We start from the raw sequence: 26,577 nt of genomic DNA on the forward strand, positions 1-26,577 counted from the left end.
ATGAAAAAGACTGAAACATTTTATTTTTCCTATAAATGTGATAGAATTGATTATCCGTCAACAACTCTTTGTTTTTCGTGACGTTATTAATGCGAGGTAATAATTTATAGACAGGTAACATTTTCTAGCATTAAAAAAAAAACAAGGAAAGGACTAAAAAAAACTACAAAGATAACAAGGTTGCTGCAAAAAACATAGCAGCAGGAAATAAAGAAAATGATGAAAAAAATATTTTCTAGCAGAACTATTCCAAAACATTGGACCTTTGGAATGAATAAAACCTTTGCACCATAAAATATATAACATAAACATTGGCAGAACTTCTTTCGAATCAATTGCACGTTTAGGGAGACGTTGTTAATAACGATTTCTCGAGCCCTTTTTCGTCGTTCCTTATCTAAGTCACGTGTGCTATTTACGCTTGATTTATTGGAGCGTGATATAAAGGAGAAAAAATGACACAAATGTTAGCTGCGAAAACATTATTAAGTTACACAAGGCTAACAAGATATTACTAAGATGAACTCCTTTAAAAACTGTACTTTTGTATGCTTTGTAGTGAACACATGATTTTCGGTACCTCTAAGTTACAAAAAATCTAGATGTTCATGTCCATCGTTAACCATAACCTTAGTTTCTTAAACAATTTTATTTCAATAATTCACATGTCAAGCTCTTGGGTAACATAAAATGACTAAGAACTAAAAATGGAAACAATTAGAATTTAAGCAAATAGCTCGAGTATCTTATAGTAAATTCAAGAGCATAATACAAAAGTAACAAAAACATCGTTACATACTCGTAAGCTCAGATAATTTCGACTATTCACTCCGACTACTACGTTGTCTCGTAGCACGTTAAGCGTAGCAGTAGCAACCATATGTAGCGCTACATTAGAAATTCTACATGTTTCAAGTACACTAATTACATCTTTTAAACATATTTGAAAACTTTTAGTAAGTTAAAGTCAAAGAATAAAAAATCTGTCTCTCATAATGGAAATTACAGTCGATGATTTGTGACGTAATAGAAAAATGTAAGCTATCAATAATCTATGAATAGAAACTTTATTGAACTATTGGTAGTCACTTAATTAATTCTATTGGGAAATGAAACTTATCAGAATGACTATCTCGATACCTCAAGGAATCTCGATGAGAAACTAGAAGATGAATAGCTAAGTATCGATCTTTGTCTATAACAGACTCTGCAATTGGTCGACCTTAACCGAGCTTAAATAATTTTAACATTTAAAGACGAAAGAAATAAATTATCTTTAACGAAGGAAATTCATGTAAATTGAATGAAGTAACGGATCTGGTTTTCTTTAAACTGTGTCGTAGAAAATAGCTGACCCGGTAGTGTGTCTGAAAGAAACTTAATTGTGTAAACCTTTCAGTACTAGCCTTGCTCTAGATTTACGAAGAATGATATGTCTTATTTAAATTCTAAAATTTCATTTCAAAAGAGAATAACAATACACTTCTATGCTTTACTTGAAATTTATGACGCAACTCTTCATAAATCTTGCTATCATTGTGTATAAGTAAAATTGACTATTATTCGTTCCTTCCTACATTTAATGTATATTAAAATAAAAACTATATTAAAAACTCAAGTTCATTCGTTTCAAAAAACTCGAAATCATGAAAATTGTCGTCGAATGTATATCTGGGTTAAAGCCGTTTCGTAAAAAAATATAGTGACATGGAACTACAACGTAGCAATAACGACATTTTTAATTAACTCATCAAAAAGTTTCCTTTTCAACTGTTGGAAATGCTTCAAATAATTGCAACGAACTTGCGCGGAGGGGTGTACGTAAACTTTTCGCTTCGGATCACATAAGCGTGCTATCATGGAAGATAATTGCTAATTAGTGTAAGCATACGCGTGTAGGAAACGAGTCTTACGAAGCAAAAGCTTTTAACGACTGAAGAAAGTTGATCAGATCCCCGCTTCAACAATAAGTACGAGGAAGTGAGCGTAAGTGATTTTACGCTATTTATTTTACTTCGCATTAGAAGACTAACTTTTCCTGCTTACATAAAATTAACGAATATATGAATTTCTTCTCAATCTAGAAGCAAAGCATGTTTCTATAGATAAAGATTACTTAAATAATCTTAAACATAAGGCTATAATGCCAGGAGCTGGCGTACTTGCAAGCTGTTTGCACGTGTCAGGTACAGGCGTGTGTTAACTCTATCTGCCATTCCAGTCACTGGCTATCGATAAGGGCTACGAAGGATTATTTTGTTAACTGTCATGCAAGCTACTATTCCATTTTACAGACATCTGTATACGCATTGCGCCAGTAACAGGCACGTCAGTTATGTATTTTAACATAGAATTACTCACCAGTGAAAATAAAATAAAAATACACACTCGTACTATATGAGTTTGTACTAAATCATCGTTGAAAAAGGGCTTTAATGATATAACGATGATGCTCGTACATCTTTCATCCTTAGTTACACATTCGGTACAACGAGTGCTGTTTACATTTGATTTATACTCGGTTCATATAATTCTGTACATTACAAATCACGTTACGCCTCCCCATCTGTCGTGCGTATCTCGAGGAAATGTTGGCGCATTAGAAGGTTAATGTCCTCGCATAAATATGACACATTGAGTTGATACCTACTTATCGACTTACACTTCGTTTCCTTACACCATGAAATTTATGAGGCCCCGTTATGACACATTTTCTGTGGTTACAATTTTATTAATACGGAGAAGTGTGTCTTATCAATGTTTCAGATGTTCGATTTATTATATATATTTTGTTCCATAAAGAACGAAGGTTCATAATTTTATGAACGTAAAAGTACGTAAAAGCAATGTAATATTTGGTTGTATAAAAACTACCTAAGCCCACAACAAAAAACATTTAGCCTATGTATTCCAAAATGATAAAATGAATTGCTTCATTAACAATATTGGTATGTCCTATTTTGTACGCGCATGTAACGGGTCAAAGCGCCTGCCGCTTTAATAACAGCAACGCTATATCGGTAAATTTCCGTGCTCTCAACCCGAATAAGGGACTAGGAAGCCGAAGTTAATAACAATTTATGGAGCCCTTTTGTTCCACATCTCTTATCAATGGCGCATGTGCTATTCACACATGATTTATTGGATTGTGATGTCAGGGTGAAAGAATACAACATGACTTGTATAACGTTCGGACGTCATTATTTTTAGGCAGCTGATAAAGCAGTTTTTTGTTGTTTTTTTTGCTGAACATAATTTGGATTAGGTATATTGTTCCACAGATAATACAATACTCTAGAATTAAAAACAAGTAACTTTTGTGTTCTACGCAAAACATATTTACAAAAAATCGATTGCGGAAATACAAAACAATAACAAAACAAAAGCGCAGATAGAAAAACTTATACTTTAAGAATAAACATATTTCTTTCAATTAACTAGTAATGTTATACACGTACTTAAGTTAACGTAGCTATTAATTCTCGTCTAAACCAAAGACCAGTAACCTCGCGTTATCAAAGACACGCTTAATTTACTCTAAAAGCATCGTCACCGTCATAAGTCACTTAATAAAAGCTACGGGTGTCTGCGAGTTCTGTCCAAAAAAAGAAACATTTCATAAAGAAAACCATTATGTTAGGACATAAAAGAAATAAGTATAAATCAGAGCGGCCAGCCATTACGTGGCCCGCTTTATTGTACACCGCGTCGCGTTTATGCGACACGAATGTGACAAAATAACCACTCTTACTGAACAAACATAGCTTTGTTCACTTGATTGTAGGATTATAATGGAGCAAATTTTCGGTACCATTTGTATCTATCATAATTTTTTACTTTATTTCAGTGTACCGACATTTATACACATTTAAAATGGACTCACGACCACCTCAAAGAAGAACAAAAGCGATACCCACGAAACAATAAAATATATGTTAAACGATAAACGAGAAAATAAGCTTTAAAATACCTATATCAGTGGGCCGGCTCTCCCGGTGCAATACGACGACCACACAGAAGATAGACGTGAAGTGGAAGCAATTCCGCGTTTCGTCTGACGAGTGTGGTGCCGGAGGCCTAATTTTAGTCCCTTTTCCTTCACACCCATTTATTAAGAGGAAAGGATGGGAAGGTAAGGTGGATTTGACGGTAGAAGAAGCGCATAAGAAGGGGAAATATCCTCTGTACCTGCATCTCCTCCTCCGTCAATTAAGGGTAGGCAACGCATCTGCAATTGCGGATGTTTATGGGCAGCGATCGCGTTCCAATTAGGTGGATTGAGGTGACAGTTTGCTCGTTTGCCACCTTTTAATATAAGAAAAAACTAAGTAAATTACAAAGGATATTTGATGAAGTTCAATAGAATATTGTGGCAAGTGATTAGGAAACGGCGAAACAATTCCGATAGATAGAGATAGCACTCTATTGTAATACAATACTTGAAAGCGTATACGAGACTGTTACCATAAACGCTACGAGAACTTATCGTTCTTTCAACAATTGAGGTCGAATTCCAAATGGGACTGGTTCATTATTCATCGTTCAGCTTAGCGCCGCTCTATATGCGGAGCCTCATCTTTTGTCGGCTTCCTAAAATTGACCGCATTTACCCAGACTTAAATCACAAATCATTCTAACAATGTGCATTTCTTTACATTAGCTTTTGGTTTAGTACGTACACTTCCGTTAGAATAACAAAATGACCTTCCATAGATATCTGCAGTAAATTAAATATCACGTGCGTGGTATTATTTGAAAGAGAAATATTTCCTCTCCACCTTAGTTGTTTAGTAAATCTATATCTATCTTTATACATATAATAAAATAAGAGTGTCTATTTGTAACATCAAAAGAAAAAATCCAGATTTTGGGTAGATGATCACGAAAATCTCTTTAAAAAAAAATTGTCTGTATGGGCTGGACCGGGCCATATGTGCTGATTTTGACGGGACTTTCACTGGAGGGTAGCTGACATGGATAGGCAAATTAAAGGCTACTTTTTTTTTAAAATCCGCGCTGTCAAAATGACGCAACGGGTGGTACTAATTTGCGCTATCGAATTTTGCGGGCGACAGCTCGCATGTGTATATAATACAAAGGAATCGTGATGATTTTGCAATACGATACTGTTTCGTTATTGACATTTAAGTTGTACAAACTTAACTTAACTAAAACAACATCACTAAACCGATACATCCATTAAGTCCAGAGACTTAACGACGCGAAAACTTTGCAGCATCTAGTCGTTTACCTTTTCCAGAAACAGGGGATAATCCGGCTTTAGTCTGTAACGAGCTAAATATATGGCTTTAATCTCTTAAATAGTTTACTGCAAAATACTGGAAACGTCAAACAATATATCAATTTATTTTAGACACTGCCGATAAGTATATCTCATGCTTCTATTTGACTTTTATTCGGCTTTTATTTATAAACTAGCTGTTCCCCTGCGACTTCATCCGTATAAAATTATGAAAATGTTATTTTATTGTTTACATGTGTCAAATAGTCAATTGCAAATGTCAAAATACCAATTACCTTACCATGGCAATTTTGCTTACTTGATGTTGGCAGCAACTTATGGTCTCTTTCCCACATTAAGGTTTTTATCCAAAATATTAACCCCTATGTTTAATGGGGTGAAAATATATAGCCTTAAGCATGACATAAGTGTAGGGCTTTTTATTACAAAAATAATTATTTAAAAATATGCTGTAATTGCTGACATCTTAGGCAACAAAGAAGTGTGTGTTTACGCTTTATTATAATAGTATAGATAAATAGTTATTGATTTCATACTATTGCAATTCGAATTTTATAATTCAAAAATAGTTAGGATACCTTACTAAATATTTGATATACTAAATTTATCAAAATGTAAAAGAGAACAAGATTTTATTTAATGAAGGCACTTAACCTTTGTCGAGCCGATTAACTAATAGTAATGACAATGAAGTAACTTGAACAGGCAAAATTTAATCTTTTTATAGCTCGAAACACTTAGTAGGATTAAGTAAAAAGTGTAAAAGAAAATGAACAGAAATTGAAGTCCGAAAAGTTTGGATTACACTAAAATTTAATATCGGCCGCTGGGAACTGGGAGGACACCACACTTTATGGCAGCAATTACTACCACCCTTCATCTTCAAAATACTGTAGATTGGTTTTCCCTTTTATACGACCAGCAATTTCGGTTATTGCAGTCGTGCTCTCTGAATAATTCCATTCATTGCTTTTGCTTCTTAACTAGTTAACTCGTTCATATCCCGAAGGATTAAAGGTTTAATTCAACGATTTCTACCTCTGCTAATTCAGCTGTGAGCAGTTGTTGAACATTCAGTATACAACTTATTTGATAATTATGTGTAAATCACTTTTGGTTAGGAATAAATAGGATTTGAGAGTAAAATCAAATAAAAGGTTTATTACAAAGCAACATCATAAGGAAATAATGTCGAAATAACAGCAAAATAGGTATTGAAGTCTTACTATGGGCTTGTCACGTTGTTATAATAAAGGCTGACGTCTGTGACGTCAAAGAATATCTAATGACGCATAATATTCAAAGAATCCTGCAGAGCAATATTGATATTCCTTCCTTCAGACTTTATTATTAAACATAAAACGTATTTTACTATAACTCAATGTATGCATTTTGATATTAATTTAAAATTAAATGTTAAAGTCATAGTAGAAGGTATATAAATCTTCACGTAATAAATGTTAGATTTATGAAAAGCAATTTGCTTCGAGGTTTAAAACATAAATGAAATTAATGAGCTCCAGTCGTGATTTCGGTAGAAAAATTGGGAGATTCCTGGCAGCCGGTGTGGGTAAGGAAAAAAAATGTTTTAGATTAGAAAACCTGTGGGAAATTTACGATGTTCGTCGACAGCAGTAGAAAGTCTGATATTACAATCTACCATTATTCATGAACTCACCTAGATATACACAGTTTTACGCCAGAGGCCGCCTACGTGACCCGATTGCTGACTCGCAAACTCAAAGCTTTTTTTCCTAAGGACAGGTACATAAGTCAACGAAGGGCAATCTTATTTTGTGTGCGAATATAATCACGTCCACGTCCAGCTTATTGAATGATAAAATGAAATATTACTAACAAAAGTCGCGTCATATACGATGACGTAAAACTTATTAACTTAACTATTCATGAACTGACTGAATTAACATATGACAATCAATCATTAAGAACCAATCGCAAAAAGTTTTGAACATTTAAGTATTGAACATCCTCGAATTTATTAATAGGTTGCTTTTTTTTTTTTTTCAATAAATCGTGGATAAAATTTCTTCGACTTTCAATTAATTGTCAATACAGCGGATTTTGCACAGTTTACGTATTCACAATCCATTGGGGCGTTCCGACGGGTTCAGATATTAGACAGTTGGACTGACGCTGTTCGTAATCAAGATAAACGAAACAGCCTCCATCCGAACGGGAAAAGTTTCATTACGCCGCCGCCACGCAAACGACAGGATTCGGCTGAATCACGATCCTCCCCTCCGGGAATTTATCTGTTTCGGAAAGATTCGCTAAAGTGTGCAATTTTGCTCCCGTTTGAAACGCCTTTTTAATTCATCAATTATTTGCTACGGTAGGAACTGAGAGATCAGAGAAAAATGGCATTTGAGAAAGGACTTTACGACGTAAATTTATTTAAATGGAACAATATAGTAAACAGATATCCACATTTAGTTATATCCTATATCAGTTCTTTGTCAATAGCTGTCAAAGTTCTTTGAGGCACTTTAAGCCAAGATAATGTTACAAACATACCATAAATAGTTCATGTGAATAACTTGTCTGAGTAGGAACTCCCACGTTTCCAAACGACGCGTATTTCATATTGAATACTCGAGGGTATGATATAGTTTGTAATCGCTATTCGTAGCGAAGTGTTTTATTACTGGGAATCACACGTCATAATCCTTTAGTGTTGTCGACGCATGCGCAATATGACACGCTGGGCGCCGCCGCGTCGCCTACTCTCATCTCGCATCAATAAAGAAGACAAATACCAATCAACAATGAAAACAAAATATCTAATAATGTTCTATGGTTTCATAAAATAAGAATAAAAATTTACAATCACACAAATTGTTTTGTAAAAAAATTCCAGAGTCACATTTTTAACCGACTTCTCTTACCAAAAGACGAGAATTTCCCCGGCTTTAAATGTATTCATTGGACGAATAGGTAAATAATTTAAGTTATATGTAAATATTTATTTAATAAATTCAATATTGGCAAAATAAATGTAAAGTAACTTGTCTAAATTACGCCGTCACTTTGAAATTCAAATTACGTAAATGTTAATATATTGTTTAAATAAATTAAACAATTATTTTATGTTGTTACAACAAATTAAATTTATCGAGCAACTGTAAGTCAAATTGATGTTAAATTATGAGGAGATCATTGAGTTTCGAAAGATATTTCGTTCAATAAATATTAATGGGTAGTCAATACGGGACGCTTTTGTTCGCGGTCGCTCAAAGAGTCGACAGATTTAAAGGTCGATAGACGAATTTTTGTTTTGTTGGCAGATGTTTTAAACTTTAATCAAAGTCACCGATAAACAAGGAGTAAACAAAACCCCATGCTATTCAAAGGGAGTTCATAATATTTTCACATTTGAATCTCGGTGTTTATTCTATGACACGATTGCGGCACTTATAATGTAAGTAACAAGCAAAACATTTTACTGTAATTGCAATACCGCGAAAGAAAACGACTGTACTTATATTTAATTAAATAATAAAGTATCTAGTGTTAAGAAGAAAATTAGTACAGTGCTCTAGAATTGATGCAACACTAGATTGTCGGCATAAACGTCACGTCCCTAGCTGACAGCTGTCAATGACATGAGACGGATTGGGTTATTCCCGCGCATTCCTGGCGAGATCTCTAGTGCAGTGTTAAATTAATATCGCCAGTAACAATTACATTAATTGTTTAAAACTAGCATTAAATTTAGTATTGCTAAAATTATGAAAAATGGATTACATTAACGGAGATAAGACTAGAGAACTTACAAATACAAATTAGTAAGTTCCTTCTACATAATTGAAAACAAGTAAAAGGTTTATAAAAACAAACATACCTTTTTTGCATTCCTCAATATTTTCATCTGAGTTGTCGCCACAATCGTTGTCTCCTTCACACAACCACGATATCGGTATGCACTTCCCGTTCGCACATTGGAATTGCTTTTGCGAGCACACCTCTGTAATAAAAAAGTAAAACATTATTCACTTACATTGACACAGCTGTTTTGTTACATGTTACAAGGGAAACAAACATGTAAAGATAGTTTGTAAACTAACGTTACAATGAATATTTGGAAGTAAATGAAATTCCGTTTATGCTTTAATTTTAGACAGTTTCCCTCTTAATTAAAACAATTATGTCTATGAATACATTGTACGAGATCAATTATCTCGACAATAAAGTCACGTAGTACGCGTGAGTAAAGTATACTAGCATTCAAACTTTACGGTTGCTTGGAATTACTCTCAAGACGCTACGCAAAACACAATGCAGGTGTGAGGAGGAATACCACTGCAAACACTGTTATTCACCGCTAGTGGACGGATCTGGTAACCAACTAACACGCTTGCAGTTAACCACGAGCCGTCATAAACTTTGAAACATGCAATACAGTATAAAGTGGCATTGATAGGACATAAAGAACTATTCATTTGATAATCACATGATATTACATTTGAATGCTGCTTTGTATTGTCCACCTACGAATATCGTTAACATGTAATACAAACATTAAAACCAATTCATGCACAGTATATGACTTTGAAATTAAAAAAATTGCACATTGGTCTCAACTTAAGTAACTAAAATCACGTTTTTAAAATTAACTGCAACTTGTTACATTTCTGAATAAATAGCTAACAGCTACTGAGTGTGTAAGAGTAATCTGATATCCTTCAAAAGTAAATAGGAAAGTGGTCTAACTTTTCATCTAACAAACACAATACATATTGAGTACAATAACGAAAATCGTCGAACAAACTTGAGCAATATCTCAACTCGGGCTATAATACGTGAAGAATACAATTCGACGTATATTGTCATGATCCTAAACAGGCCTTTATAAGTCCATTACGTAATGGACACGAGAAGTCAAGAACGGGCAATACAACGCCCGGCCTATCTTTTGGGGCTTGATTTATGCGGTAATATTCGTGGAGTCCGATCCAATTTCATAGTGGAGGCAACTCGGTCCATTGCAATGATTTACAATTTCATCGAATAACATGCTATAAATGTAAAACGGGTTTATTATGTATTTGAGAAATTGTGTTTGTAATTTTAAGATTACTAACAATGAGAAAGGTACTAGTTTAACAATATATTTGTGGCATAATAAGAACTATTTTTGTTGAAAATGTAAATTCATACGTAACACTTGATGTAAAAACGTAGATGAATATTTCATAGCAAGAAACGTGGCGTTTATTTTCTTACTACAAAACGTGTTCAATTAATCTTACTAATATTATAAACTAGCTTTTCCCCACGACTCCGTCCGCGTGGAATTAAAAAAAAAAGTATGTAGCCTATGTGTTCTTCCAGACTATCCTCTACATCCATACCAAGTTTCATCGAAACCCGTTGATTCGTTTAGGCTACAAACTCTTACAAACATCCATCCATCCATACATTATTATAATATTATAATATTAGTTAGATATGATAGTTTAGATGGATGGATGGATGGATGTTAGTTAGTTTGTAGCTTAAACGGCTGAACGGATTTCGATGAAATTTGGCATAGATTTAGAGGATAGTACGGAAGAACACATAGGCTATTCCCTTTTGTTTTTTCAATTCCACGCGGACGGAGTCGCGGGCGAAAGCTAGTATCAAATAATTAAAAAAGGGGTAACAATGAACGTAAGTGAAAATCAAAAATTATGTTGCAGACAATTTACGTACAAATGAGATATATCAATTATTAAACAAAATATTGAATCACAGAGGTATAAAATTCCATTATAGGTAATTAAGTGAAATAAATTAGCTCTTTTATGAGTAAAGTGCCTTCAATGAAAGGGACACTAATTAAATTTCATTACATTTTAGATGGAGAGCACTTATGGGGCTGGTGACGGTTGGTGACGGGCGTACGGCATCCAATCTGTACAAGCGCCCTCGTATCTCCCAGACCACGCCATTTGTGTATGAAGGGCCATTGAACAAAAATGTCAATCAAAATACATTTTTTGATTAAACGCCTACCAACAATGAACTTTGTGAAAATCATTTAAAATACTCTTTGCATATTCCATTATAAAATTGTTGATGGATGAGAAAACATTTTAATACCACAAAATAAATGCATTATGTAGTTTTATCACCTGAAACAACCCTATTGTTCGATCGATGGTTTATTTGAATGCATTTATATCAATAGCTAGTACAAAAATGGATAGATCGCTTGCTAAGTTGGGTAATGAGAACCATTAACAGGTAGATTTTTTTAAACAATCCGACCACACGCAGGCTAAGAAAATTCCTAGAATACACATCTTATCTTGGTTCGAGAAGGAAATAGGCCGATAGTGATGAATAAGGAATAATTTTGAGGTGAACCAGTCCCCCTTGTATTATGTGATGAAAGTGAAAAGAGTAAACCGTTTCTTTTTATACAAGTTTTGTATGCTATTAAGAAAACATGGTTAGAAACAAATTCTGTAGTCTATTTTTTAAACAAATAGTACAAAATGCTTATGAATGACTTTTTCTTTGGATAGCTTTCAACTTGATATGGCAATATTTTACAAATACAACGTTCCAGTCACTTGGGATTTGTCCTTTTTGTTTGATGGTCCGATGTTATCTTTGTCAGGTACAGTTATGTTAAAACAAAGAATTAAGGAGAAATTCTATTATATTTTATTTACATTAATTCTGATAAGAGGAACAGCTCATCAACGAGTTTACTTTAAGCTTTGTTGAAACAGTTCATTGACCGGAAGTTACTCGTTATCAGGTCAAAACGAAAAAAGTCAATAACAAGCTGAGCACACAACTTTACTATCTGTGATATCTTATACTGACTGAATAGACCATTAAAAAGAAAAAGAAAAAAAAATCCTACAGAAATAAATTGATGTACTCGTATGGTTTAGAACTTGTAGTTTACATACCTTTAAATGTGTCGCTTCAAATCAATATTAAAAAGTTTAAGTAGCAAGGAACAAAAGACGATCGAGAAGATATCGAAGCTGTATCGATTAACAGAAGACGACGCGGGCGATTCAAATCCGAAACTGGATAAATAGTACTCAGCCACTGAGCCGGGATCCTGTGGTTGAATACAAATGGAGCGTTTATCCTGACCGAAGCCAATTTGTATGCAAATTAAGGTCCGCTTAACTATACTCGTTAGTTGCTCATTTTTGAAACGTCTGTATTTCCAGAGGTTTAATTATTAATACCGATACAATAAAGTTCAACTTAAAACAAATGCGTTAATAACTTACTTCAGTTATCAAAATAACAAAGATTTTAATGTGAGAAATGTGCATGGTTTTTATTTTATTGGAACACGATCCTTGAAATACGTGACTGACCACTAGCTGATAGCTAGTTTCATACAATAAACATTTTTTTTATCTCTTTTCTTTAATGAACGATTACTCGTATAAAACCTTTAACAATAACATTTCCTCGGTGAGGTAAAATGTTAATCTTTATTGTAAACGTTATTTATTTAATTGCTGTTGCAGCTACATTTTGTGACAACAAAAAAGAACCTATAATAAGTGCAGTTTAAAAAAAATATAAATGATACTGGTTTTATTTCTCGCAACTCGCTTCCAAAGTATAAACTTTTGTTGTCAATTGATCAGACACGCTGTGACAAGAATCGTGCTTTCCATTATAAAGGGTACGAACAAAAACATTCATCTTTGCTTTCTAAACAAACAAAGTCGGCGATCTGTAGTAGACTTAATAAATTCTGTTTTTTTTTTATACAGCTTATTTTAACGTTGATGGTTAGGTTTAATGATAACCAGTAATCGAAATTTGATCACTGTAACAATCTGCAAGTTGAAAAAAAAACTATAATTTTTAGACGAATGTCATAGATCAGCTTAACGAAGGCCTTTACATCCAAACGTCGACACAAATTCAGGCCTAACAAAGTAAATTAAAGAAAAATTTACCCGATAAAGGGAAAATATATTTTGGCGAAAAAGAAGCAGTCAATACTCAGCAGTCTTTGATGTCTGAAATAAATGATTATTATTATTATTATCTCACATCTTTATTTTCTTATTTTCATATATAATATATTTCACATGATTTTCTTAAAAAAATAACAAAATAAAACATATTATATAAAAAAATAGAGCACCACCGGCTGCGGAATCCGATGACTCAAGCAACCAGTGGTCAGGGCTGCAGAGACAGGAACCTCCTCACTAGTCGTGCGGTTTCTAAAATAACCGCCTTTTGAATCGGGCCCTTAATCCAACTGTCTAGCGAGAGCTTCTTGAGGTGTTGGTCGAAGCTCTTCGCTATCAGCCCGTGTGCCGAAACGACTATCGGAATAATGGTAGTCGATTTCATACGCCACATGGCGGTAATCTCGTGAGCCAAATCCAAATATTTTAATAGCTTTTCATTTTCGGCTTTCACGAGATTCTCGTCATGTGGGATAGTGACATCGACTAACATTACACAACTCTCAGACCGATCTATTATTACTATATCAGGTCTATTGGCAGCAATAGTCCTGTCCGTAATAATAGATCGGTCCCAGTAGATCGTGATACGGCTATTTTCCAGAACTGGTGTAGGCTGATATTGGTAATATGGTACCTCAGATTCCACAAGAGCATATTTAAGGGCAAGTTGCTGATGGATAATCTTGGCCACTTGGTTATGTCTATGCAAGTATGCACCGTCCGCAAGGCGAGAACAACCGGAAACGATATGTCTAATAGACTCACCAGGCCGACGACATGCCCGACAAATGTCAGTCGTACCATCCTTTAGGATATGTTTCCGGTAGTTATTCGTTACGATGACTTCGTCCATGATTGTTATTATTATTATTATTAATACAATTTCTAAAATAAAACCACAAACAATAAGACAATACGAATACATCAAAGACAAACTAAGTTCATTTCGACTACGCACTTCAATACTTCGCTCGCAATTAGTACATGCTTCAAATCAATTGCCCATTCCTAAAAGAGCAGCTGATACATTCAACACAGTTACAGAAAATTCGGACTTAAGTGGATGAAGTAAAAGTCTACAATTGAATAACAGATAAATATAGTTCTCGCAATGTCTTCATTCTACCCCTCGTTTGTCGAATGACTGTCCGTATCGTCCATACAGCAGTAACAATAGGGCTTAATGACAATCAACCTAATGTAGTACAAAGGTCATTTCTAAATTGTATTGGTTCTTAAGTTGGTTTATTAGTTGAAAAGTTATGGTCATTTGTTATGACGTAACAAAATAGTATACTCATTCCCAAGCATGTGATGGATATAATTAGCACGTTCAAGACATTTTGTTATTTTACAGTGCCGATAAACCAGGCCAATTCCACGAATATGGGAATAATTATTTTTTTCTAGTAAAGTTTGCACAATATTGCGTATTGAAGTATTTTTAGAAATAATCGCGATAACAACATTTTTCTTCTTACCCACCATGAATGGATTCAATCAAAATCTATTTAATTAAATTTGCGTTGAATTTTAAATTGCGTAAGTACGTACAAATATAAATTTTTACATTATAACATTATTCACGGAACACATGCTTAGAACTTCCAACGATAAAGTTTCTTAATAGCGTTAAACTTTCTGTTAATTGCTAAGGATTCATTAAATAATTATTAATTTGTATCTGTGAACTCACTAAATTGCTTCTTTTGTTTTAAACTTGTTCCAATTTTGATTACTTCATAAGGATTTACATGAGTATTAACGTTTTCTCCTCTTAAAAGTTTTCTGGTTTACCTTCTAATTCTCGCCCTGCATCTTTTATCATTTTCATCTCATTTTATGATTGAGGATTTCGCTTTTAAAAGTTGTTTTCTTTTAAACATAATGTAACAGTCCTAAACAGGCGCAATTTCTAATGATCAGTTACACGCTCGCTTTTATCAGTTTCTTGTCAAAATTGAAATCCAATTTTTTTATAAATTCATCAAGTTCGTGAATAATGTTTAAACATTTTCTGTAACTGTAACTAAAGATAAATTAAAGTTCATAGCAAATGTAATGCGGTTTGCTTGTAAATGGACATGATCGGTTCTAAGACAAAAATAAGATGTTTGTCATTGATGAGTAACCTATAAAATTTCTGGACTGTTGAGTCATGATTGAGCAGTTTCTTCCTTCCAAGCTGAATTACAACTTTATGTTACTTCTTTGCGGTAGTTTTAACACAGTAATCAGTTTTATCCACATACATAGGTAAAAAACAGCATCTATCGTTACACCAACTAATGACGGTACTAAATGTTGTAGATTCGCAATGTTTTTTATGTCAACAATTAAAACCATCCGCTCTTATCTGGTCTGTCAATGTACATTTCACTGAATCATGTTTAAAAATAAATACAGTGAATGCTATCGGCAAAGTTTCTCAGTACGGGTTTCTATACTGAAAATTACCACTTTCAACGCATATAGTTTACATTCTATTAGAGTTTTTTCGGAATAAAAGTCTGTTTTGTTTTAAAATGAGTCATCACATATTGTGCAATATATTTCGACCATCATTATGAATAGTCCTTTAAACTTCTAAGAACAGACTATTTAGTCTATTATTATGCTATGACAAATGTTCCGATTAGGTCAATGTTTTTCAAACTGAAGCAACGATTAACTACAATCCAATCATTGTAAAAATACTTTGTTAATGGATTGAACAAAATTCTGTGATGTATCATTTTAAACATTAGATTTTCGTAACAATTAGGTCATGAAATAAATAAGTTGGGGACCAATAGTTTAGGTTTGACCATTCATCTAACGCCCAAAATCGAACGAATTTACGATAAAGTCCGGTCATGACAAGTGTGATACCTTTTTCATTTTTCACATAATGGTTTCTTTTAGCGTACAAAAGCCCGTTTTATAGTCTCACAATGCGATTGTGCTCTTTTCATCAACGGCACTTTTATGAGCGTCGCGTCAGCTGCGGCTCGCCAAAATTGAGATAGCCACGTTTATGGAGTCCCACTAGCCAACAGTTTAGCGCCGCTAAATCGCTTCACAAATGCTCGTTACAACTACAATTTACTTTCATTTTGAATATGACTTTTATGTATTTTTGTTAAATATTACATATCCTGATAAACTGTTACCACAACCCATAGAATACCCAAAAACCTATTTTGGTTTTGGGTATTTTGTATTCTTCTAAATTTGATCCACTTGTATTCTTAACTAATATTACTACAGAAGTATAAAAGTTAAAAATGAAGGAACGAGAAAGGATTAGAGCGACAGGTAAATGTCTAGACAACTAACATGAAAAAATCCCTTGTAACGACATGAAATTTCTGCTTGACGCCGGTCTCTTTGTGGGGTTTCTAGATGGTCACAATTCTTCCACCCAAGATGAATCAGTTTTAGTCAATTATGAAATATGTTTGATACCCAAATCAATCTTCTAGGTAGTTTTAAATTAAATGAATGAACTAAATTAGTGTTTAGCTGGCTTCTTGCCATTATTATTGAACTTTGTACTATTTCGGTGAAATTTAAAGTCTAAAGTCAGATACGGTTGTTTGTATGTCTATTTCGGTGTTTTGGCACAGGAAGAGATTGTGTTTATGCATATCATGTGTAATGGTGTATTTGCACTAACCCGCATCCGCATAACACTATACATTCTGTACAAAAAGTAACAACATACAAAACAAAAATTAAAACATAACTGTGAATTAAACAAGTAGCTATCGAACAAGATATGCAAAATAAAATAAACAGGTGACATACGCCATCCAATCAGAATTATTGTAAACTGTAACGACCTTGAAATGGCGTAGTTTATTAACTTTATCACTTATCTAAGATCTGACACGTGAATCATCTAGTTACATTACATACATGTAAACCTTAAGCGAGAGAAATTACGTACCGAATTGCCATAACCATTGTCGCCGTTAGCATCGCAAAAAACTAATAGAACAAATGTAATTGTCTCGCACTTTTAACGTTAAACCGATTGCGCAAACTAATATTGTAAACAAGGCACACATTCTATAATAAACAAGTTACGACCACGTGCATACGTAAGAAACCCGTTTGTAATATAAATAAATTACGAGGAACGAAAAAATAGAAGGGACTGCGAACACAGGTAAAATAAAACAGATGATACAAAACGTAAATTAAAACAAAAAATACTTTATTAAATGTTACTGGACATTTATTACTATTATTTTATTATTAACATTATATGTCGAATGTTTCTTGTAAATTCTTAAATGAATAAATTAAGAAGTAAATAAATACTTACTGCTGGAAGAAAGTGTAGTAATATTAGAACCCGTCACTGCAAATGTCTTTGTAAACAATACACTAAATAAAATATACCACCACATCTTTCCACAATATTTGGGGGCTGCCCGATGACAGCCCACCAAAATGAACATTTTGTCCTTAGAAACTTTTGATTTCGCCAAATTCACTGTGTTGTAACACTTTATAATTAAATCCAATATGATCCTTCAGTTGTATCACTTCAGTTAAATGTGTATTTCACTAAATAAGTAATAACACCGTTTTATTGTAAAAATACAAGCAACATTTGTATTATTAGTTAATTCACAAACGTTTGTAGGTTACTTTTACGTGCCAGCGGTACGAACGCGACGGCGAATGTCGCGGTCGCGCGATCGGCGGGCAGGTGTGAGACGAGAAGTTGTACTATCTGCGAGACTAGATGGCGCTTACAGTGCACGCGTGACGTTTAGTTTCGGCGACTGTACCGTGGCGCCGCGCTGCTGATTCTAGCTACAGATTTTTCCAACGCAACACACCAACACATAACTTAAGCAACGTTTACATGCTACTATAGTTATTGTTTTTTAGATATGAAATACATATTTGTTTATAACTCTTAGCCCAGATTCAGACGGAAAAGGTTGAATGAATTCGAGTCCAAGTCTATTGATTACTTAACGAGAATGTGTTTTAAATTAACATGTTTTTGATAGTATATCATGTACTTTTTATAAAAAAAAATCGACAAAAATGTGCTTTTAGTATATTTCTTACGCATAAGTGAAAGTAGAATAAACTTGAAGCTACCCTAACAGTAAAAATTTAAGTAATAAAACAATGTTAACTTCCAAATTAACTTATAAAAAATAACTTCGTTTATCAACATTATTTCTGTACTACAAAATCGTTAGTGTGATCCAACCCTTACTAGGGGTAAGTATGCGCGCGCACCCCATACAGTCAGAAGAACCGGGGGTGTGGCGGCCGACTTACGCACGTCCACCACCACGCAACTGGGAGATAACACTGTCTTATAACCGACTAACTCGAAGACGACATAATGTCACGCGCAACAGCGTTCAACACTTGACCTATATACCTCAGTAGCATTATAATAACTAACCTTAAAATATATTTTACCATGACAAGAAAATGTTAAATTTAAGACAAGCTGCAAAATAAATTACAATAAGAATGAAACATTGTTAGCATCTTCTAATTTATTTTTAGATTGTGATTTACAATTTAATATCATAACCACAAATAAAGCGTTACTTGTATAGTATTTAGCAAACGAATGTTTTTAAAAATACTATAATTTTATTCAATGTGCCACATCCCTAATGCTTACTTTGAGTTAAGTCCGTTTCCGGTCCATCATGATAAGCTATTACATTATTTTGGAATAAATAATTTAATAATTCAATAATTATGGTTATTAATTTAACATAATTAATTAACGTCATTCAGATATCGTTATCAAAGTTAACCTTGTATGTTAACTTTTATGTTATTTGAATAAGTTCGTTCTTATTGGCTAACATACGCATGTTGTTGTTATTATCTGCTGTAGATTTTTGAATTCATCTTCCAAATTATGATTAGTTAAATGTGAAGCGTGTTTGCACAATTCAAAATAACATCAAAATTTTATACAACATAAGGAAAAATATAACAGAAGTTACTACAAATTAATGGTCTGATGAAAAACATTACAAAATATAGAACCATATAGCTCCTACCCTAAAAAATGGTTGACACTTACCCAGTACAGTTGAATAGTAGCTCTGAAAGACTGGACTGGCATAACATAACATTAACTGGCGCTAGTAAGTACATACAATTTATGCCTGGCCAGCGTTACTGTCCAAATTTCAACCAGGCATTATTAATGTTACTATTTACGTCATTGCACACCGGTGTGGGACCCAAGGAGTAAATAGTAACATTGTTTAATATTAACGTCTTTTTATAAATTGATGAAAAGTACTCACACTCTGCTTGCATAAAAAAATTCAATTTCAAACTTAGAAGTAACCGTGGAAAGTTCTAAAATAAACTCATTTTAGTGGTGGCCGCTTTCACTAATTAATTTTTTACTCGACCTTACTTCTTTGCGTTTAATCTCGCCAAGGAAACCCTTACTTGGCTTTTAAACTTTTGAAAGGGTTAGATGAAAAGCATTTTCGTTTAAGCAACTAATTTATGCTTTCATTTTAATTTATCAACCTAATTAGCAGAAACTAAAGTTAGCCGATACTTCAGGCTGAACTGAAGTTTTCTATTTAGCCTGTAATAAGCCTATTTAGACTAAAGCTTTAATGACATTAAATTAATAGCTTTATTGCATTATATGGCTAAGTTACGGCAGAATTTTGAAACGACATTTAAATATTTAACAGCGTCTTAAATGACAAAGCAACGCTTATACTCAAGATTACATTAAAATTTTGACATCTGTGAGACAGTAATAGAAGTTATGAAAGCCATGTGTTCATTACAGTATTCGGCCATCAAAATAGTACTAAATACGTACTTTTATATTTTACTGAAAATATAGCAAAGGAAAGATATCTACGATAGTGGTGTATATTGGGGTAAAGAGGCTTTAGATTCAAGAGTATTAGGTATTATTGCAGACGAACCGCGTAATATTTTTTTATATTTAAGTAAGGCCCTAAAACGAAAGCCAAGGTAACGTAAACCTTGATATGTATTACGGATAGATTAATTTTGTTAAAAGGGGCTCAACCAAAACTAAAGACATCTACCACGTATCTAAAGCTTAGTACTGTATTTAAGTGTTATTTAAGTTAAGAAGAGAATCCATTTTAATAATAATTGTCGTGGTATTGAATAGGAGTATTTTAAATAGAGAAGAGGGCATACGAGCGGCGAGAACAACAAGGGATCATGAACGTCCATGAAATTGACTTGCATTTTAAGTCAATAAGCAGAATTTTCAACAAATTAACGCCTTAAAGTTTAATTGCTGAGCTCTGTAATTCATTTACTTTGTTAGTGTTCGTTACTCTGACATGTATAATTTTTTAATTGACTTTTGTTGAGTAACAACAAACAACAGTAATAAGTATGTATTATGAATTTTTTTAAGTTATATAAAAAACTGCAAAACACCAATCTGACGATATTTGTTTTACAATTAAAGTATAGAGATACAGATAAATATTGAGAACTGCTTCTTTAGATTGTCCTTCAAGTAACACGTTCTTTGTTTACACTTACATAGATTCCTTTTCTAGAAAAAATGATGGTATTATTTTAAGTAAACTGTAGTTTACTTTCGTCTTTGAAACGTTTTCTTGTAGACAAATTAAAACAAATGCGCCTTCTGAGCAGTAATAGCAATAAGTGCGTACTGTAAATTTCTTCTCGAATTACAAAAACACTGCAAGTTATAAATTTAACCATATAGAAAGGTTATAAAATTAGCGAATTGACCACACTGGTTGATCAGAGGTAAAAGATATAAGTAGATACCTAATTACTAACTTATAGATCAAGGTTTTATTTGAGGTAATTTGCCAACGGTAAAAAGTTAATTCAACGACAACATATTTGAAAATCATTAAAGTCGAAAGCGGTTTGTCGCGAGGAAGTGGGGAATGGAAAAAGTACTGGAAATAACTTTCAATTTGGGAAGAAAATATTTTCTCAGAAAGAAAACTTAAACGCGTCCCAGTTTGCCCGCTGGGCACATTATTATTTTGTTACTAAAGTAGACAGCGTCATCTCTTGATGCAACAAAATTTTACCATAATGTAAGAATAACGAAATATTATTAGAATAATAGTATTGGAACAATTGTATAAAAACAGAAATAACAAAAAGAATACACTAGCAAATACTATTCTTACTATTCTTACAAAGATTTAGGTATTTTCGTAATATTAGTATAATACAAAACACAAAGGAGAAATTGGCCAGAACATACCTCATACTTGAAACCTCAAGAAAACGGAAGAGTTGAAAGCCCTCATAGTAAATGGAACAAGCCTTCGCAAATATCCATTAGATGGTTACAGGAAGTATGAAAAAAGGTTGAAGTGGTGACCCAACTCAAGCCCATAAATAAATAGGCTTAACTTGAAGTTGGTATCCTTCATGAGATAAGACATGAGTGTTTGGAAAAGGTTCACACTACAAAGTTTAATAAAATACAAGCACAACATAACTCTAGCAGCCTATAAAAATAATACTTGATTCAGAGCCCAAAAGTGAGGTAAAAAATTCTACAATGTTGTCACTTATAATACAAAATGACAAAGAAAACAGTCCTTCGATTAACATTAAAAAAAAATTACGTTGAACGTTAAGAGCGTGAGCAGATATTTAACTACACTAACGCATAACTGTTTAGTCGCACTTTGATTACGTTTAGCTTATATTTTTAGTTGTAACTAAACAGTTGAATTGGCTGCAAATAATCGACAATCGCATATTTGTGCGTTTAGTCAAAGGTGAGCCCTCTCTAAAAGTGATAGTTATTATTTGTGTCTTATCAATACTTTACATTTACTTTAATTACAAAGTCTATTTTTCATGTCACTAGATACTGTTAACGATTTATTGATCAGGGATTGTACAATTCTTTTAACGGCGCTCTTTTATGGCCTTTGATGAATTTTGTAAATGACTGAACATTGCCGAATTTAATGGTGCCGTAAATCTTTCGATAGTGAACTAATGATGTTTTGTAATTTCCTTTTTGAGCAATCGTGTGTCTTTATGAATAATCAGCTTTCGCCCGGGGCTCCGTCGGTAAAATAAAAAAATTAAAAGTGTTTTGTGTTTTTCCAGACTATCCTCTCCGTCTATACCAAATTCCATTGAAATTCGTTAAGCCGTTTAGACTATAAACTCTACCAAACATCCATCCATCCATCTAAACTTTTGCATTTATAATATTGGTATGATTGGTGTACATTTTATTTAGAAATACAAATTAAGACTTAGCTCTACAAATGTTCCGAATTTAACAATGTTTTCCATCAAATTGCTCAGTTTGGTCGAATGCAATTATGGAAATGGATGGCGAAACTTGCCGTCCGTTATCGACAACTTTTGGACATATTGCTAGTCGACTTCTTTAACTGAATTACTTATAACATAAAATCTATTACACTATTACATTTACTAAATTAGGTAAATTTCGGTTACTGGTTCTAAAATTTATTTTTCATCACACTAATTATCGTAGAGTTGAATTATTTATTTTAACTTCAGTCGCATAAACATTTATCGATAGGTATGATTCTGTCTATAAAATTATAATTCTACACTTAAATTGTTCGTTTTAATTTAGTTTTATACAATTTATAACTTGCTCACAAACTTGTTAAGTTTATAACCTTAAAAGCGATTTATACGTTTGACTTCCTTCCGGCTTTCTTTTCCTAGGAAGTTAACCGAGAAAGACCAATGCTAGAAACCATAAAATATTTAGTGCACTAAGATTGCGTCATTCCTTCAAAGTTAAAGTTTCCTTTACTGTTCTATTTAAAACGTGGCATTTAATTTTACCTAATTTGCAGCAGAGATTTTCAAAACTGTGGTAAAATCAGTCGATTCGTTAGTCTATAGATAGATAGTATTAAACAATAATAACAAGTGTATAATAAATATTCTAAATTAATGGCTGCTCGCACTTAGCTCGTACTAAGCCAGAAGCAGCTAAGATCGATGACTCCCTTGGGACTCTAAACCAACGCTGTTTTCATCATTTATTTTTAAAAATTATATAAAAATTACCACAGAAATAAAACAAAGGAAGGTAATTGAAGATACATTTAAAATAAATAAAGTAATCACGACGGGATTTATCTTCGTATTAAAATGTTTTACATCATCAAAACCATAAATCATAGCCTTGTATTCCCTATTCGATGTGCAAAGGCAGGTGTTTTATAAAAAAATAAATACTCTATGATTTCCCTTGAGAAACAATTATTGTCGAGAACGCTTTGAGCATGGATTTGACTTTTTAATTAAGTAAGCTTTACTTGAAGCTGGATATTAAAATGAATTATTAAAGTGGACGACATCTTATACTTTGATGAAACACTTATAGAAGTTCTTCAATAACGGTGATGAGTCATATGTGAGTATTATTGGAAGCGAATGCGGATGCGTAGGCGAAGGGCTTCACTTTTTGCAACTGAATTTAAAAAAAAAGGAAAGTGAGTAGTCTATGTGTTCTTCCAGACTAATCTCTACATCGATACCAAATTTCATCGAAATCCGTTCAGCAGTTTAAGCTACAAACTCTAACAAACATCCATCCATCCATCTAAATTTTCACATTAATATTAAGTATAGATATATAAAAGAGGACATACAAGATGTGTGGTACATTCTAAGTCACCTTAAAACTTATTCGTGAAACTATATAAAACTTAATTCTATTATAATTCAACTTTAAAACTTTATGCTACATTTCAATCCACCGCCTCGTTATTTAAGTTTTAGTGCTTGAGAGAAACTTTAAATTGCAAATTATAAACTAATTTGGTTTCGTTAAACAAAGTTAGTTTAAGACAATGCTAGAACTTAATTTCTGTAGATAAATCGAGTTTAACTTTAATATTAATACGTGAACAATTTGGTTTTTATTTTGTAGATATGAAAATGCAGATTTTTCGAATGCAAATTTCATCGAAATCTGTTCAGCCTTTTAGGCTACAGACTCTAAAAAACTTTCATCCTTCCCATTTATAATATTGTAAGATTCTCGTATCGTTTTCATAAATAAAGAAAAAACTTAAAGCCCCCGGGAAATATCCTAATACAAAGGAGACGTAAGTAAATTAGTTACAAAACAAGCTTTTCTTTGAGCTTTGTTACCAGAGACTTCAGCATAGTTTGCCTTTGCATTATAACTAATGTAGAACAAACTCTTTATATTTGTATTAATTCTTTATGAGAAGAGCCTTATTCAAACACCACATATGTATGCTTAACTTTCAAATTCAAACTCTTGCCTACATGGATCAGAATCCCTTTATTAAAGCAAAGGATTTTTTTGTAAAAATATTATTCTAAAATTTCAATTAGTTATCTTTCTGTCTAGACGTCTTTTTAAATATTTCATAGTTGAAAACCTATAAAGTTGTAACTAAGAACGAAGTGTCCATTCAGTTTTCGACAATTTCATTACTCTTAGAGTGTCCTCAGACAGAACTCGTTAAAATCAAGAGCATTTAAAGAGATCGTTTTGAGAAGAAATAGAATAGATTCAATGCAGTGTGCAGTTGTAATCAGTTGGTTGAAGTGTGTTTTCTATAAGCACCAAGAAACGGTAATTTGATAGATAATAAAATAAAATACTACAGTATGTAATGTTCGTATTTTTCGTTATTTATTTACTCGTTTTAGTTACTCGTTTTCTGATGATGATATTTTTAAAATATCCCTCGCTGTTATAATGCATATTTAAATTTAAATACTATTTTTATTGAAAAAAATAATATCGTTTTTAGATTTCATTTCATTTATTGTTGCATCGTAAAATAAAATGGCATTACATGGAGCGTTACGCACAAAGCGTTAAAAAAGAAATTACACAATAAACCGATGTTTATGCATTTAGGGCTCTGAGATCGTAAAAATAAAATGCTTTTAATACCGGCATTTTACAGTCACATTTCCAAGAGATGAAGAGGTTGAACTCTACAAAGGAAATCCCGTGTTTATTGCCTCCAACAATTTTATTGATGAAAGAAACGTAATCACTTAAATATACAGACGATACATTTTATTATGAGAGCTATTTATTAAGATAATTGAATTGTTAGATGTTGATTGAAATTCCGATCACACTTTTAAAAAAACTTTATAACTAACTATTTTAACTTTTGTATTCTATTGTTTTTGTAGTGCTACACTGCGCTTTTTCAAAGGTTTCTGCTGCTTAGATATAAAAATAAAACACATTGCTATATTTTAAATGAGTATAAGTTTTCGTACTACTGTTTATTCAGATTGTTTGAAATTAACGTTTTGTTGCTTTAGCGATGTAGGTTACAGATAGATATTTTGTTTTAAATAGACCTTTACTTTAACTTCTTTAGAAACATTGATGAATGAAATTGTGAGATTTCTTAAACATATCCTTTGAGTGATAAAACTCAGTGTATACTATCAAAATAAGACTTTTGGTTCCCTTTCGTTGATGCGAAGCTATCAAAGCGAAATATTCCTTGCTATAAAATGTTTTATGATAGAGAACATAAATTTTGTCAGAATTATTTTCAAAACATGTGAATCCCGGAATACAAATTAGGAATAACCATATCAGATTGAATATTATTAAATACTAGCTTTTGCCCGCGACCCTATCGGCGTGAAACTAAAAAAATGAGTAGCCTATATGTTCTTCCAGACTTTCCTCTACATCTATACCAAATTTCATCGAAATCCGTTCAGCCGTTTAGGCTACAAACTCTAACAAACATCCATTCATCTAAAATTTCGCATTTATAATATTAGTATGATTAAAATTAATTTATTAAACTACTAGCTTCCCCGCGACACCGTCAGTGTGGATTAAAAAAAGTAGCTTATGTGTTCTTCCAGACTATGCTCGACATCTGTATCAATTTCATTGATATCCGTTTAGTCGCGGCGGCAAACTCTAACAAACATCTATCCATCTAAACTTTCGCATTCAAATACGTACAAGTGAAACAATTTACGTCGGTACTTCGTATAAAACGTTTCCATTTATTGTGTAAGGTTGTGAAACGAGCTCGTAATAAGGGATTACATTTCTTCATCTCAGCCTGAGCTAAGCTTCAGCTAAACTCGCGTGTAGTGTTGTATATTGCTATTAATTTGCATTTTCGTTTTAAATTACACTATTATCGTAAAAAACATTATTTTTTTTTGTCGGATTTTGACGCCATCTTTTTTTTTTGTGACTGATTTGTCACTGTTTGCCTTGAGGAGGCATTTACAGATTCACCGGGCTTGAGGTGGCCCAGCGCAGATGGCGCTTAGCCTAAACCTCTTTTATGAGTA

General features: G+C 32.9%; 1 protein-coding gene across 4 annotated transcripts in view; it reads right to left on the reverse strand.

Moving 5' to 3' along the window:
- LOC106100564 (low-density lipoprotein receptor) overlaps positions 1-17,919 on the reverse strand; it is a 137,949-nt gene extending 120,030 nt beyond the window's left edge. For 2 of the 4 annotated variants that reach the window (XM_013279447.1, XM_013279449.1), the window contains exons 1-2: positions 17,552-17,919; positions 9,126-9,248 (exon numbers count right to left, since the gene is read on the reverse strand). In XM_013279447.1, coding sequence (XP_013134901.1) covers positions 9,126-9,248; positions 17,552-17,687 — 259 coding nt within the window. In that variant the 5' untranslated portion in view covers positions 17,688-17,919. The remainder of the gene's footprint in view (positions 1-9,125; positions 9,249-17,551) is intronic. The other 2 variants (XM_013279448.1, XM_013279446.1) reach the window with 2 other exon arrangements.
- Positions 17,920-26,577: the final 8,658 nt, after the last annotated feature.

The sequence above is a fragment of the Papilio polytes genome, unplaced genomic scaffold, assembly GCF_000836215.1.
Source record: "Papilio polytes unplaced genomic scaffold, Ppol_1.0 DF824047.1, whole genome shotgun sequence".
Classification (NCBI taxonomy): Eukaryota; Metazoa; Arthropoda; class Insecta; order Lepidoptera; family Papilionidae; genus Papilio; species Papilio polytes.